This window comes from Trichomycterus rosablanca, chromosome 4 (genome assembly GCF_030014385.1).
Source record: "Trichomycterus rosablanca isolate fTriRos1 chromosome 4, fTriRos1.hap1, whole genome shotgun sequence".
NCBI lineage: Eukaryota > Metazoa > Chordata > Actinopteri > Siluriformes > Trichomycteridae > Trichomycterus > Trichomycterus rosablanca.
This window is the reverse complement of record NC_085991.1, coordinates 22,918,064-22,934,371: the sequence shown is the minus strand read 5'-3', so window position 1 is coordinate 22,934,371 and position 16,308 is coordinate 22,918,064. Positions and strand designations below refer to the sequence as shown.

Genomic DNA, 16,308 nt, shown 5'->3' with positions numbered 1-16,308 from the left:
GTATATATATATATATACCTGTATATATATAAGCAGTTTTGAAAGTTGAATTTTTCTGCATTTTTGATACAAGACTTCAGCTGCTCACCAGTATATAGAACAGTGAGTGAGTTACAATCCATATTCATGAGATTCTTTTCTAGTAAGCTTGAGAATATGCTACAGCTCAGAAAATTCACAGTAAAAAGAGATATCTTCTTGACAGGAGGAAAATAGTTCAATTTCTAGCCTGTCAGCTGTACAAATTAGTAGTTCTGGTTCAATCTGTGGAATCTTGAAGCCATGTAAATTAAGATTCAAAAAGGGAACAGTGCCCTCAGGCCATATAAGAGCAAATTCACATCTTCTATGAGATTACGTGTTGTGAATACAGATATATCTTAGGTGCTATAAGGTCAATTACTGATAAAGTCTTTCACTATTGGATCTTTAATGTACTTTCTGTCATTTCATCAAAATTGAGTGCTGTATTTATTTCTACTTTATAATTATTGGGTTATACAAAAACTCTAACAGTAACAATAAGTGGCTTTAGATTTAGAAATGTGTTTTTTAGAAACCTTTTAAGTTTGTCTAAACTTATATACAAAGAATAGTATTGCTCATTCATTAATTATACATTTTTGAGATGCCCAGGTGGCGCAGTGGGATATTCCGCTAGCACACCAGCACCGAGATTCTGAACTCCTCGGTTCAAAATTCAGCGTGGCCACCGGTCAGCTGGGCGCCATCTTGCTGCCATAATTGGCAGTGCCTGTAGCAGACACATTCCTGCTAGGACTATGTGGGTGGGGTCTTCAAGCGCTGTGTGAGGACCCTGACTGGCAGACAGAGAGGCACATGTGCAGAATGCATGGGTGGAAAAGGGTTCCTCTAAGGGCTGCATGTGGGTCAGAGGAGGCGTGAGCAGCAATATACCCACCTCGACTGCAATCAGGGATCCCCCAGCAGTGGAAGACAAATTGACTACACTAAATTGGGAGAAAATGGAAGAAAATTTTTGTTTATTAGTTAGTTATTTTACCATCATGTTTTACACTGTGGTTACATTTATGACATGACAGGTAGTTTTAGGTTACACATAATTCATTAGTTCAAGTTCAAAAGTAAAAAAAAAAAAATTTGTGCATGTCTTCGGACTGTGGGGGGAAACTGAAGCTTCCAAAGGAAACCCACGCAGGCACAGGGAGAACATGCTAACTTCACACAGAAAGGACCCAGACCGTTCTGCCTGGAAATCAAACCCAGGACCCTCTTGCTGTGTGATGACGGTCCTACCCACAGAGCCACCGTGCCACCATTTAATACACAGTCCAGGCAGAAAAATATGCAAATATCTTAATTCATGATTACGCTAACAGTGCATTATTTAATGCTAAAAATCTGTTTATTGAAGCCCATTAAACAAAAAAAATGTAGCAGTGGTTTTCTTTATGAACCCACCTTAACCTAAATAGAAGTTGACTAATTCAAGAAGACAGTGATTTGTGAGTTTTGGGTCAGTTAACACAGGGGTGTCAAACTCATTTTCACTGAGGTCCACATCTGCATTATGATTGTAACGTATCCTGCTGTGATTGCAGTCTGCATTTTAAGTCTTGGACAATTTGTTGTTTTTCTTGGAGGCAAAATTCTGTGTTTGGTGTCAAAATGCCAAATTTATACTGTATATTTATAATGTATATCTACAGGGTGGGCCATTTATATGGATACACCTAAATAAAATGGGAATGGTTGGTGATATTAACTTCCTGTTTGTGGCACATTTTTCAAGATGGGTGGTGACCATGGCGGCCATTTTGAAGTCGGCCATTTTGGATCCAACTTTAGTTTTTTCAATGGGAAGAGGGTCATGTGACACATCAAACTTATTGAGAATTTCACAAGAAAAACAACGGGGTAACTTTATTCTTTCATGAGTTATTTACAAGCTTCTCTTTGTTTACAGCCATTGACATGTCGCAGAGGTTAACACGTGAGGAGCGGATAGAAATTGTGTTGATGTCTGGTGAACGCAGTACCCGGGTCATTGCAGCAGATTTCAATGCAAGACACCCTACGAGACCACCCATCTCCCATGCTACAGTTAGCAAACTGCTTGCCAAGTTTCGTGAAACTGGTTCAGTGTTGGATTTGCCAAAATGTGGACGCATGAAAACTGTCACTAATGAAGAAACATCAGTGGCTGTCCTAGCTTCATTCCCACAGCGTAGCACTCGCCGCATGTCACTGGAGAGTGGCATCAGTCGAACATCCCTTCGGCGGATATTAGCTACTCACAAATGGCACCCTTACAAACTCCAGCTGCTGCAGCATCTCAACGAGGATGACCCAGATCGGCGCACTGAATTTGCAGAATGGGCAAAACAAAAATTGGAACAGGACCCTCAGTTTACACAGAACATTTTGTTCAGTGATGAGGCAAACTTTTATGTGAATGGTGAAGTTAACAAACAAAACCACCGCTATTGGTCTGACACTAACCCACATTGGATAGATCCCTCCAAGACTGTTGGAACACAAAAATTGATGGTATGGTGTGGTATATGGGGTACAAAGATAGTGGGGCCATTCTTCATCAATGGAAACCTCAAGGCCACTGGATATTTGAAATTGCTACATGATGATGTGTTTCCCTCTTTATGCACTGAAGCTGGCACGTTCCCTGAGTTTTTCCAGCAAGATGGTGCACCACCACATTATGGGTGTCAGGTCCGAGCATTCCTAGATGAACAGTTTCCTGGAAAGTGGATTGGTCGTCGTGGGCCAGTTGAATGGCCCCCAAGGTCTCCCGATCTGACCCCCTTAGACTTTTATCTTTGGGGTCATCTGAAGGCAATTGTCTATGCTGTGAAGATACGAGATGTGCAGCACCTGAAACTACGGATACTGGAAGCCTGTGCTAGCATTTCTTCTGCGGTGTTGCTATCAGTGTGTGAAGAGTGGGAGAAGAGGGTTGCATTGACAATCCAACACAATGGGCAGCACTTTGAACACATTTTATAAGTGGTCAGAAACTTGTAAATAACTCATGAAAGAATAAAGTTACGTTAAAACCAAGCACACCCTTGTTTTTCTTGTGAAATTCTCAATAAGTTTGATGTGTCACATGACCCTCTTCCCATTAAAAAAACTAAAGTTGGATCCAAAATGGCCGACTTCAAAATGGCCGCCATGGTCACCACCCATCTTGAAAAGTTTTCCCCCTCCCATATACTAATGTGCCACAAACAGGAAGTTAATATCACCAACCATTCCCATTTTATTTAGGTGTATCCATATAAATGGCCCACCCTGTATATTTATATTGTACTCCTTTACCACAGACATGGCCTCAACACAAGAGACGTACCGGTTTTTCTTCTTGAAGCACAAACTTCTGTTCACTTTCTCATCTTTCATTAAATTTCCTATTTCTGCTTCAATTTTCTCTTCTTGTACATTTTGGGATTATTTGTAAATAATTCTTAACATCAGTTGTTGGAAAACCGCCTCCAGTGGCGGGATGCGGTCACTTTGCGGGTCACAAAGTCAGGACGCATTGAGGGAGATGCAGTTTATGTATGATTTTACAGTGTATTTTAAGACAACCATATGTCTTTTAAGCTCTCGCGGGCCACATAAAATGACATGGCGGGCCGGATTTGGCCCATGGGGCTTGAGCTTGACATGTGTGAGTTAACAGAATGGTGCTTTGGCATAGCTAAGTCAAAGTTTAGTTGGCTGAATTGAACTAAAATGCAGTAACATAGTCTAAAGCAGACTTTTTAAGCAAAAAATAGTGTGCAAGGCTGGACAGCAGATTCAGAAGTTTTACTAGGGAGAGTTTTACTTCTTAAATACAATGATTTAAATTGCAGTGAAATTGTATGTGCGAAATTAGTAGTGTGTGTTTGTTTATTACTATGACTTTGATAACAAAAGTCCATATTTTAAGTAATTAATGAAAAATTTTAGGTAATAGACTCCTCATGTGATTAAAGGACAATGCAATGTTAAATATTTCTGCATCTAGGGTTTTCTATATTTTTCTGCATTTTTTACAGAAGGTGTAGCATTGTGCTAAAGACTTGTGTGATTTGCTTGAAGAAATTTAAGGCTAATGTATTGTAATGAGTTTTCCTTTGGAGGGCTGATGGGTAATGCAGTAAAATGTGATTCCCTGCAGAGTGCTGATGTATGAAGTGATAATGGGTAATGTATTGTAGATTCACTTGAAGCAGCAATTTCATTGCTGACACTCATGTAGGGAGTGCAATGGAAAAATACTGTGACAAAAATGTTGAAGAGCTCTTTCTAACTAACAAGAAGACATTTTTGTCTAAGAGACAATGAAATAGAGAAAGTCCTGATGGGTGTAGTGATTTTTATTTCCTATAAAATATTTGCACAATGTGGTGAGCTAAGTATATGTAAACACGCTTTCTAACTTTCACATTTTCCTATTTTAGCTAACAAGTGAAAAAACTGGGTCATACCAAAAACAACCTGAATATTTGTTACATTTCTACCCTGTCAGAGCATCCTAGAAAACTGCAACTGTGTGCACTGGCTGTAAAACTGGTTAAATCTTAGTCCAACAACAACTCCAAGCCAATAACAGTAGGCACAACAATGCAACAAAGTGCTAAAACTTGTTGGGGTTTAAAAATCATCTTTCCTTATATATTTAACAGGGTACAGGTACTGCTCTCCATCAAGCACACTGACCTGTAAAGTAGTTACTTTTGCCAATGTGACCATAGAAAAATATAAAAAGCTTTATAATTTATCTTTCAATTTAACACATTGCGCTGGATACTTACAGATACACCGATCAGTCATAACATTAAAACCACCTCCTTGTTTCTACACTCACTGTCCATTTTATCAGCTCCACTTACCATATAGAACCACTTTGTAGTTCTACAATTACTGACTGTAGTCCATCTGTTTCTCTGCATGCTTTGTTAGCCCTCTTTCATGCTGTTCTTCAATGGTCAGGACTCTCCCAGGACCACCACAGAGTAGGTATTATTTGGGTGGTGGGTCATACTCAGCAGTGACACTGACATGGTGGGGGTGTGTTAGTGTGAGTTGTGCTGGTATGAGTGGATAAGACACAGCAGCGCTGATGAAGTTTTTAAAAACCTCACTGTCACTGCTGGACTGAGAATAGTCCATCAACCAAAAATATCCATCCAACAGCGCCCCATGGGCAGCGTCCTGTGACCACTGATGAAGGTCTAGAAGATGACCAACTCAAACAGCAGCAATAGATGAGCGATCATCTCTGACTTTACATCTACAAGGTGGACCAACTAAGTAGGAGTGTATAATAGAGTGGACAGTGCGTGGACACGGTATTTAAAAACTCCAGCAGCGCTGCTGTGTCTGATCCACTCATAACAGCAAAACACACACTAACACACCACCACAATAATACCTACTCTGTAGTGGTCCTGTGGGGGTCCTGACCATTGAAGAACAGGGTGAAAGCAGGCTAAAAAGTATGTAGAGAAACAGATGGACTACAGTCAGTAATTGTAAAAAAAAATGCAAAGTTTTGGTCTAAAGTTTTAGTGATATTCACTATGCATATTTAAATAAGCACTTGTTTTATGAGCAGGTGTTACTTATAAAATCAATCTTGCTTAATGAGCACTTGGCAGAGTTGGATTTCTGGCGAAACTCCCAGACCCATACAATCCCACAGAAGTTAAACTCCTGCTAATATTCATTTTGCAAATGTTGCTAAAATGTTGCATATATTGGCACTGTAGTGCAATATGTTACCAAAGATGTGCATTTTGATGGTAGGTGTACCTATTTGATATCTACACTTACAATATAAATGCACAGTATACAGTAACAAGAAAGTATGTCTTGAGAATGTATTTCTATGCACAGTGTAAACCGCCCATCATTCCATCTATCAAAGGAAATGGAACACCTCAAAGCAGATACAGCCACTTTCTGATTACTCCTACGTGCTGAGGCATTGCATTTCATGTACACTGTGTCTGCAATATAAAATACCCACATGTTGAATTCAGGCCCCTTGATTTTCTTTCTGTGGTACACCATTTTGGTCAGGTGTATCCAGTTAGCTTTAATTGTGCGTATATGGTTAGACCACAATTTAAGTCCATCTGTTGTAATCTGGGGAGGGTGGGGGGTGGGGGGCACAATGGCTTGTTTGGTAGCACTGTCGCCTCACAGTGTGTGTGTGTGTGTGTGTGTGTGTGTGTGCGTGTGTATGCCCTGTGATGGACTGGCTACTGTTCAGAGTGTTTTCTACCTTTTGCTCAGTGAGTCGTACCCATCGTGACTCTGAATAGGATTAAGACATAGACAAACAGACAATGAATGGGTAAATGCTGTAATCTGACTTGATTGGGTATATTTAAACTGAATCTCAAAAGAAAAAGCAGTAAAACACGCGCAGCAGTAAAACACGCTAGCACACCAGAGCTGGGATTTTGAATACATTGTATCGAATCTCAGTTCTGCCTTCCGACTGGGCTGGGGGGCTACATAAACAACGTTTGGCTGTTGTTCATACAGTGTTAGGGAGCCAGATGGGGACCTCATAACTGATGCAATTACGACCTCTGCTGGCTGGTTGATGGCGTTTGCACAGAATAGAGGAATAATGCAGATCAGGGTGTGGCTCTCCGTACACAAGGCTGATTCGCATATGAACTCGGCTGGTGCAGGTGAAAAAATGCAGTTGGCTGCTGCTCATGTATCGGAGGGGACGTGTGTCAGTTTGCTCTCCTCAATCAGGAGCGGGGGTCAGCTCCAATAGAGAGGAAGCATAACGCAACTGGGTAAATATTGGACGCGCTAAAAATCAGGAGAAAATGCATTAAAAATTTTTTTAGCTAATTACACATGGCAGGTCTTCATTTTAGCCAGTCCATTAGAATGTGGATAACAGATTTTTTGCATTCCACATTTTTGCAGCTTTAAATCCTTTTTCCCATACACTGTTTTCTAAATAAAATAAAGTCTTGTAAAGAAGAACTCAGATAAAAATATTCAAGCTCTAAACAGTCAGTAGTAGACCTGTGGCTCATAAATGTGCCATAAACTACAGTCAGTAGCCGTATACCTACAAGGAACACCTATATGGTGTGTGACTGTAGCTCCAAGGCAGTCTTTTGTCATAAAGTGTCACCTTGATTTATATCTCTACTTACAACATATACTTGTTTCAGGTGCCGTTCATCCTGGTGTTTGCCCTGCAGCCACTGATTTTGTTTGCAGCAATGGCAAGTGTATCGATTTCAGTCTGGTGTGTGACAGCAAGGCAGACTGTGATGATGGGACTGATGAGCTGGAATGCAGTGAGTGGATCTTCTTTTCTTATTAAACAAAAAGATGTACACAGATTGGTTGTTTTTACAATATATATTAGCAAAACAGTTTGAGAACAACTGAAATTACACCATTTTTTGCATTATTTTTATGGTCCAGTTCTAATTTAAATCATTATAATATATTTGTCTTGAGTATATATAATGTCTTGAATTTGAATTTTGTAAATAATAAAAAAAAATTAAAAATATATTAGCATAATCAAATAAACAAGTAATAGAAGCTTATTGTTGTCTTGAAGCTGCACAACGGCTTCACATCACAGTAAAGTAAATTAGGGTGACCATATTTTGGTTTTTAAAAAGAGAACACTTTGGGATGGCAGCATGGGCCAGACAAACACTAGCACTGTGTAAAAGGATATAAACAATAATAATAACAAATAAAATAGTCCATCAGTAACGCTATCACAGCGTTGACAATAACTTCTATCTTAGTACATGCATTTGGAAATGTTTCAGAATCAGGGAAAGACTTTTTATCAAGGCAGACGTGCAGTCCACTGATCTGTAGCTGTTGTGATGCTTCATAGTGTGAAATGCAAAATCTCCCTCTGCAGCAGTAACAACATAGTCTGTGTTACCCGATCTCACAAAATCTTTAATGTACCTGCCGAACTCCCTTCATTAGCTCCAGTTTTGTGTTTTGTGTTTTGTGTTTACACTTGGGCATTTTAAGAGAAGTGTGAGAAGGTGGAATCTAAAGAGAAAGGTCAAATCAGTACAAAAAACACACAAAGAATAACGAATGCAGGCTACAAAACCTGAATCCCGGACATTTTTGGTGATTGAGAAATTCCGACCGGACGCATTTTTAAGGTCCAAAAAAGAAAACGCCGAAAGCGCCAACAATGGGCACGTCAGCATCAGAACTGGACCACGGAGCAACGGAAAAAGGTGGCCTGGTCTGATAAATCATGTTTTCTTTTACATCACGTGGATGGCCAGGTGTGTGTGCGTCGCATACCTTGGGAACAGATGGCACCAGGATGCACTATGGGAAGATGGCAAGCCGGCAGGGGCATTGTGATGCTTTGGGCAATGTTCTGCTGGGAAACCTTGGGTCCTGCCATCCATGTGGATGTTACTTTGACACGTATCACCTACCTAAGTATTGTTGCAGATCATGTACACCCTTTCATGGAAACGGTATCACCTGATGGCTGTGGCCTCTTTCAGCAGGATAATGCGCCCTGCCTCAAAGCATAAATGGTTCAGGAATAGTTTGAGGAGCACAACAACCAGTTTGAAGTGTTGACTTGGCCTCCAAATACCCCAGATCTCAATCCAATCGAGCATCTGTGGGTGGACAAACAAGTCCACATTTTTGCCCAGTAAATTAGACCCATTGTGAAAAAACAGTAGTAGAACAGAAAGTGAATGAATGAAAAGTTCCTAAGTTGTGTTTGAATAAGAACTTTGTTGTTTTTACTTTATGTTTTCTAGTGGGACTGGCAGGAGCCTGTAACTTTAACATGCCTGAGGGTCAGTGGGAGGAGGCATGTCAACTGATGCAAAAGCAGGATGATGATTTTGATTGGCAGATTGGACACGGTAGAGGGCGTAATCTTACTGGACCTTCCAGTGATCACAGTCCCGGTATGTACCATGACAACAACAATTATCAAAATTTCTGGTATTTCTGGTATAATTCACATAGACTTGTTATTTAAAAAGCTAATTCAGACTTTCATTTAAAGTGTTTACATTTATTTAAACATGCTTAACATCAAACATCTAAGAAAGGGGACAGAAGAGATAGAAAGTGGCTGTGACACTTTGTAAAGGTTTATTGACATTCCAGTGTAGTGTATAATGCTAAATCATGTTCTGTGGAAGCTGTTATTCATTGTGCAGAGATGCAATAATAATGTGTATTTAAAATTGTAAATGCATACTGTTTAAAACTCAACTCATGTCATGTTACAGTCATGTGAAAAAGTCAGGACACCCCAAGAAGACCTTTGTCTTTTTGAACATATTTAAACATTGAACATCTGAGCTTCATTTGAACAGTATTGAGAGATGGAGCTTATATAACTAAACAAATAAAACTGAAAACGAAATACTTTTAAACTCAAGTTATAATGAAAATGCAATGAACAAAAATTGATTGTGATGAAAAAGTAAGGACACCCTATGCCCTAATAGCTGGTATTTCCCCCTTTGGCTGAAATAACCTCAATTAGACATTTTCTATAACCATCTACCAGTCTCTGACATCGACTGGGAGAAAGTTTTTCCCACTCCTCCATGCAGAATTTCTTCAGCTGTGTGAGGTTTGAGGGGTTTCTTGCATGCACAGCCCATTTCAAATCACCCCACAGCATCTCAATAGGATTAAGATCCAGGCTTTGACTTGGCCATTCCAGAACTCGCCATTTCTTTCTTTTGAGCCATTCCTTGGTGGATTTACTGGAATGGTTTGGGTCGTTGTCCTGCTGCATGGTCCACCTCCGCTTCAGCTTCAGTTTTTGGACAGATGGTCTTACATTTTCCTCAAGCACCCTCTGATACAGTGAACAATTCATCATGGATTCTATAATGGAGAGCTTGCCCGGCCCTGCCCCAAACCCGGCCCTTGCCCCAAACCATGACATTTCCACCTCCATGCTTCACAGTTGGTTTGAGGTTCTTGTGCTCAAATGCTGTGTTTGGTTTGCACCAAACATGTCTTCTGTTACTGTGCCCAAATAATTCAACTTTGGATTCATCTGTCCAAAGCACATTGTTCCAGAAATCCTGGTCTTTGTCTAGGTGTTCTCTGGCAAACTTTAGTCTTGCCCTGATGTTTTTTTTGACAGTAATGGTTTCCTCCTTGTAGACCTCCCATGAAAATCAAACTTGTGCAGTCTCTTTCTGATGGTAGATGCACGTACCTTGACATCAACTGTGGCAAGAGTTTCCTGTAGGTCCCGTGATGACATTGTAGGATTATTGGAGACGTCTTTACCCATCTTGCGGTCTGCTCTTGGGCTGAACTTGCTAGGACGGCCTGACCTGACCATGTTGGCAGTTGTTAAAAATGTTCTCCACTTGTAAATGATTTTCTGGACAGTGGAATGGCTGATTTCTAATTGTTTTGAGATCTTTTTAAATCTCTTCCCAGACTCATATGCATCTACAACGTTCTTGCTGAAGGCCTCAGGGAGCTCTTTAGATCTCTCCATGGTGATACCACTCACTTCAACAATCAAGAGCAAACCAAACTAATGTCTGTTTTGTTTTGTTTTATTAGGATTTTAACGTCATGTTTTACACTTTGGTTACATTCATGACAGGAACGGTAGTTACTCATCACACAAGGTTCATCACTTCTCAAGGGATATCGAACACAGTCTTGGAAGATTTAGTGTCTCCAATTCACCTCACTTGCATGTTTTTGGACTGTGGGAGCACCCGGAGTAAACCCACGCAGACACGGGGAGAACATGCAAACTCCACACAGAAAGGACCCGGACCGCCCGACCTTCCCCAGGTCGCCCAACTAATGTCTGAGGATTAAATAAAACTCCAATGTCCTCTAATGATGGTCTAATTATTGCAGCTGATGTGGTGCACCTCATTCTAATTTTAGACATTTTAAGTAGTAATAAATGTGGGGGTGTCCAAACTTTTTCCTCACAATCAGTTTCCATTTTTGTTCATTACATTTTACAACTTGTGTTTAAAAGTAATTGTTAACATTTTTGTTGTTTAGTTATATAAGCTCCATCTCTGAGTACTGTTCAAATGAAGCTCAAATGTTCATATGTTTAAATATGTTCAAAAAGACAAAGGTTTTCATGGGGTGTCCTAACTTTTTTACATGACTGTATGTAAAGAATATGATGTAAAATATGTGTCTGAAATAATATTTTAAAATCTAACACTTTATTTTGTGGCATTAGCACATATCAAACCACTGAGAAAAGACTCACTTCACTGTATGTAGTCCATATGCAGATTTGTTCCCCTGCAGGAGTTTATGCATATAACAAGGTGTATGCTAAATTGAGATTTGGCAGTCCATCTCCGTTAGGATCATGCCCTGCTGTGTGGCCTTATTTGGTTGGCAGAGGGGAAGGGCATGGAGTCACAATGTGACTTGGCACTCTCTTAGTGACAGTCACCTGTGACTTGTGAGTGCTGATGCGGTCTAGGTGGAATTGTTTTCCATGAGCATCACAACTTCTTTCTGTTCTTTTTATCAGCTCATTGGCTGGCACACCTATTGTTTGACCACCTTTGCTGATGCAGAGTGTTGGAGTTTTGTTGTTTTCTCAGGACTTGCCCAGGGTCTCGCAAAAAAGAACACACTGGGAGTTGCCCCAGTTGTGTTGCGATGTCCTCATTTTCTGGGGTGAAGAGGAAGCAGGAGTAGCATGGTCAGGGTGTCTACCTCTTTTGTGTCAGCATTAAATGAAACAGGAGGTTCCCACACTGTCCTTTTTTGAGAACTTTGTCACAGGTGGCTAGAGCAGTCTGTCATATTGCAACATCCAGCACTCTGTACTACCTAGGGTGGCCACATTCATAGTCACTAAAAGGAGGACGTCATACCAGGAACAGGGGGACATGATACTGCAACACACAGAATGAAACCATAACCCATATAACAGAGTTTTTGACCAATTTAAGCAACAATTCTATAACAAATTACTGTTTTACTTACCAAATGTTGTGTCTACTTTTGATATTTAAGTCCGTTCCTCGCTGCCTCCAAAAGTTCTTGAGCATGAGAGCTGACTAATTGACTCAAGTAGAGGTGTATGCAGAACATAGCAAGCGGGCGAAATTCAACCACCAATCCAGTGTTAATTTTGACAGCAAATTTTGATTTAGTTTTAGTCATAGTCTTTTGACTAAAATGTCATTTAATTTTAGTCATAATTTAGTCATCTTAATTGTTTTAGTTTTAGTCTAGTTTTAGTTGACTAATTATTATAAGAATATAGTCGACTAAATCTACAGTCGATTCAGTCAACTAAAATATAAAGGGTGTACAATGTAAATGCTTTTTCATCAGTTCCCTTGAATTATTTAAGTCATTATATACACTTACACAAAATGAAACATTTTTAATCAGTTATGGAATATTATTAATGTTTGAATGTGCAATACACACAAAAACAGATTTAACTCATTTCAAACAACATCTTTATTTACATGACCTTGCTTATTGAGCATAACAATAACAAAATATTAATGACCAGTAGGCCTGCTCTGCCTGAAACATATATGCATTGTTCATGACAAATTGCATATTACATTCTTTATTAAACTGGGTACCATAAAAGCTGCAGTGCCATTATGTTTCCATTATACTGCCAGCAGTGCCAGATGTTTCAGATTTGTTGTGTTTTTACTCGTCTTCCCACATGGTTTACACATCGTCTTGTTTTTCAAAATGTCAAATGAGAAATGTGTCCATATATCGGCTCTCCTCTTTCTCCCTGTTGACATTGTGGAGTTAACCTAGTTCCATGAGTAACGACAGTTCACAGGCTAGTCTGGTCTTCCTGGGTTTAGATCAAATTTGTGCCAGTGTGGTCTTACCACGGTACTGCAAAAGAGATTAGTACTGATAGGATGGCTACCCGGCTTGTCCCGCCTCCCCACATATGCTAAAGTAGTTATGATTGGATCTCTTTCTAACTTGTCTCTACCTTCCACAAAACTAAATCAGTTATTGGATGTCGTCCCTGCCAAACATTTTCGTCTCGTTTTTATTCGTTGACGAAAGTGTCAATTCATTTCGTCATAGTTTTTATCCTTTTATGTCGTTTTTATTTAGTTATCGTCTCGTTTTTGTCATGAAAAAAAGGTTTGCTGACGAAAACTATGATGAAAATCATTCGTCAATGAAATTAACACTGACCCAATCACAGACTAGCATTTAGAGAGCGAGCCACGATAGGTAGCACTATAAGCAGTCAAATGATGCTGTTAAACCAATGAAATACAAAGCATTTGTTTTGACATGTACCTGAGCCAATGACAGATAATATTGATAAAAAATGTAACCAGTTCACTCCAAAAGGAGGATTTTTAGGTGTCCGTCCTAGCATTGCATGGGCGGAGGACTGGCAGCTGAAAAACCAGACTGTCCGACCTAAAGCCGGACGGCTGGCCACCCTAGTACTACCCCCTAACTGTCAACTCTTCTCTGTAGCTGGTTTGTTACTTTTTATTGGTTAATTGGGCACTTTATTATATAAAATTGTCCCTGTTTAGTTTGTGGCTTTTAGCCACAGTATTATTCTACCTTGGATTGAGAATCTGCTCTCTCTCTAGCAAGGAATGTCCTTCCCTGTTACAACAGGGGTTGTGTTGTTTCCACACATGTGTGAAGGAGCTTGGTGTCAGGTTTTCTACAGCCTCTGTCTTTAACGTGCACTTTGGTTAGGCTACTGCCCTTGTATGTGAGCAAGGCAGTATTTTTCCTTGTGCTAAGGTTATGGTTAACCTAGATTTTATCCACCCTTCCACTGAACTTCATGTATTTATTTATTAGCATTTTAACATCGTGTTTTACACACTTTGGTTACATTCATGACAGAAACGGTAGTTAGTACAAGTTTAATGTCAAACACAGTCATGGACAATTTTGTGTCTTCAATTCACCTCACTTGCATGTCTTTGGACTGTGGGAGGAAACCGGAGCTCCCGGAGGAAACCCACACAGACACGGGGAGAACTTGCAAACTCCACACAGAAAGGACCCGGACTGCCCCACCTGGGGATCGAACCCAGGACCTTCTTGCTGTGAGGCGACAGTGCTACCCACCGAGCCACTGTGCTATTGAAGCTAAATGGATAATATAGTACATGTGTTTTATACCGCCTTAAAAATACTCCATATAGTTTGATATTATAGTGTTATCTGTAGTAATAGAGTTCAATTTGCTTGTGAGGGGTTTTCACATGGAAGAGTGCTTCACCTCAACCCTGAATAATGGAAAGACAAACTTGTATTTTTAGCCAACTCTGCCCGCCCACACATAAACTACACATAATGTATGTAGTCTAAATACCAATATATCATTCCGATGATAAATGATTATTATTAATAATATGAATTATAATACAATCAAAACATGCTAGCACACCAGAGCTTTACATTTACATTTTCAGCATTTTTGCATACACCTTTATCCAAAGCGACTTACATTACAGTTACAGTATACAGTCAGAGCAATTAAGGGTTAAGGGCCCAACAGCAGCAACCTGGCAGTGGTGGGGCTTGAACCAGTAAACTTCTGATTACTAGTCCAGTTCCATAACCACTAGGCAACGGCTTGCTGACTAGAGCTGACTTCTCTAACTCATCTTTTCGAATCTCAGCTCTGCTACCGGCAGGCTGGGCACCTACAGGAACAATAATTGGCTTGCACGTAGGGTGGATGCCAGAGGGAATTTTCTCATAACTAATGCAATTACGACCTCTGCTGGTTGATTGGTGATGCCTGCACAGAGACGAGGGATAATGGGGATCAGGGGGTGGCTTTCCATGCACAAGTCTGATCCACATATGAACTTGCCTCATGCGGGTGAAAAGATGCAGTCGGCTACTGCACACATGTCGGAGGGGGCATGTGTTAGTCAGGAGTGGAAGTCAGCATCACTAGAGAGGAAGCAGAATGTAATTGGGTAATTGAATAAGGCTAGATTGGAAGGAAAATTGGGGGGAAATGGTCACATTATAGTCTTCAGCTGATGAGATTCTTAACCAATACAATTTTTCCAAAACAATATCCGAATATGATTATTTGAAATTATAGCAAAAGTAAAAAAAAAAGGACTCATGCTGAGCAGACTGGTACAAAAATCATTATATCTAGATAAAATATACAGCTACTTTCAGATATTCTAAATATACTAAACTGTTATGTTACCTTTTATTGACTCCAGCTGTATTCAGAAACATGACTTATGAGCTGTTTTTATTCTTTTGGTGAAATAGGTCATGACAATTTAAAGAGACTCTCCAAGTACACATTTAAGCTGTTGTTTAAGGAGCTTGATGTGTTTCTAATGTTTGTGTCTATTTGTTATACTGTACATACAGCCAGCTCTATATACTGTACAGTAAAAGCCCATGGTTTTGGAATTGAATGTCAAACAAGCTAATGGTCAACTGTCCACATACTTCAGGCCATATAGTGCATACATATTGTATCTGTATAACATATTGCATTGTTTATGAAAGAAAAGTGTTAAGTGTGTTGTGTATTTGTCCCTTTAAACTATTAGATGGAAAAGGCAACTACCTGTATGTCAACTCAGCGATGCAGAAAGAAGGGGACGTTGCTCGTATAACCACGCAGCAGGAGTTTCCCGCCAGTATTGGTGTGTGCCATCTGCGCTTCTGGTTTCACATGTACGGCTCCAAAAATATGGGCACGTTAAAGGTGAGAGAGCGGTAGAGAGAATGAGACAGTAGGGCCCCTATCAAATTGTTCATATGCTATCTTTACTGCATCCAAGCTCACCTGATAAAAGCTATTTTATTTAGCTCTGCAACACTGCTTGACTTTGACCTCTACAGTCTGAAAGATGCCCTGTATGCAACCATTTAACAGGAGTTTCACACCAGACTGTTTTGTCACTGAGATAACCTTCTTATACTTGAATTACTGACATAATGTAGGTCCCCTGGTACTTGTGTACTATTGGTTCTTAGGCCAGACTGGCCACTCTGAAGGCAAGTTATACGTTGACCCTATTCTTTCTAATGTTCTTGTACAACCTCAAATCAGAAAAAGTTGGGACAGTATGGAAAATGCAAATAAAATAAAAATGCAGTGTTCCTTACATTTACTTTGACTTTTATTTGATTGCAGACAGTTTGAACCCAAGATATTTCATGTTTTATCTGCTCAACTTAATTTCATTTGTTATTATACCTCCATTCCTGCATTTCAGGTCTGCAACACATTCCAAAAAAAGTTGGAATGGGGGAAAT

The 16,308-nt window shown here is 39.9% G+C and overlaps 1 protein-coding gene across 1 annotated transcript in view; it reads left to right on the top strand.

The window, feature by feature from the left end:
- Nucleotides 1–16,308, top strand: part of malrd1 (MAM and LDL receptor class A domain containing 1) — a 118,508-nt gene that overhangs the window by 71,254 nt on the left and 30,946 nt on the right. The window contains exons 22-24 of the mRNA XM_062993528.1: nt 7,203–7,331; nt 8,808–8,960; nt 15,597–15,754. Coding sequence (XP_062849598.1) covers nt 7,203–7,331; nt 8,808–8,960; nt 15,597–15,754 — 440 coding nt within the window. The remainder of the gene's footprint in view (nt 1–7,202; nt 7,332–8,807; nt 8,961–15,596; nt 15,755–16,308) is intronic.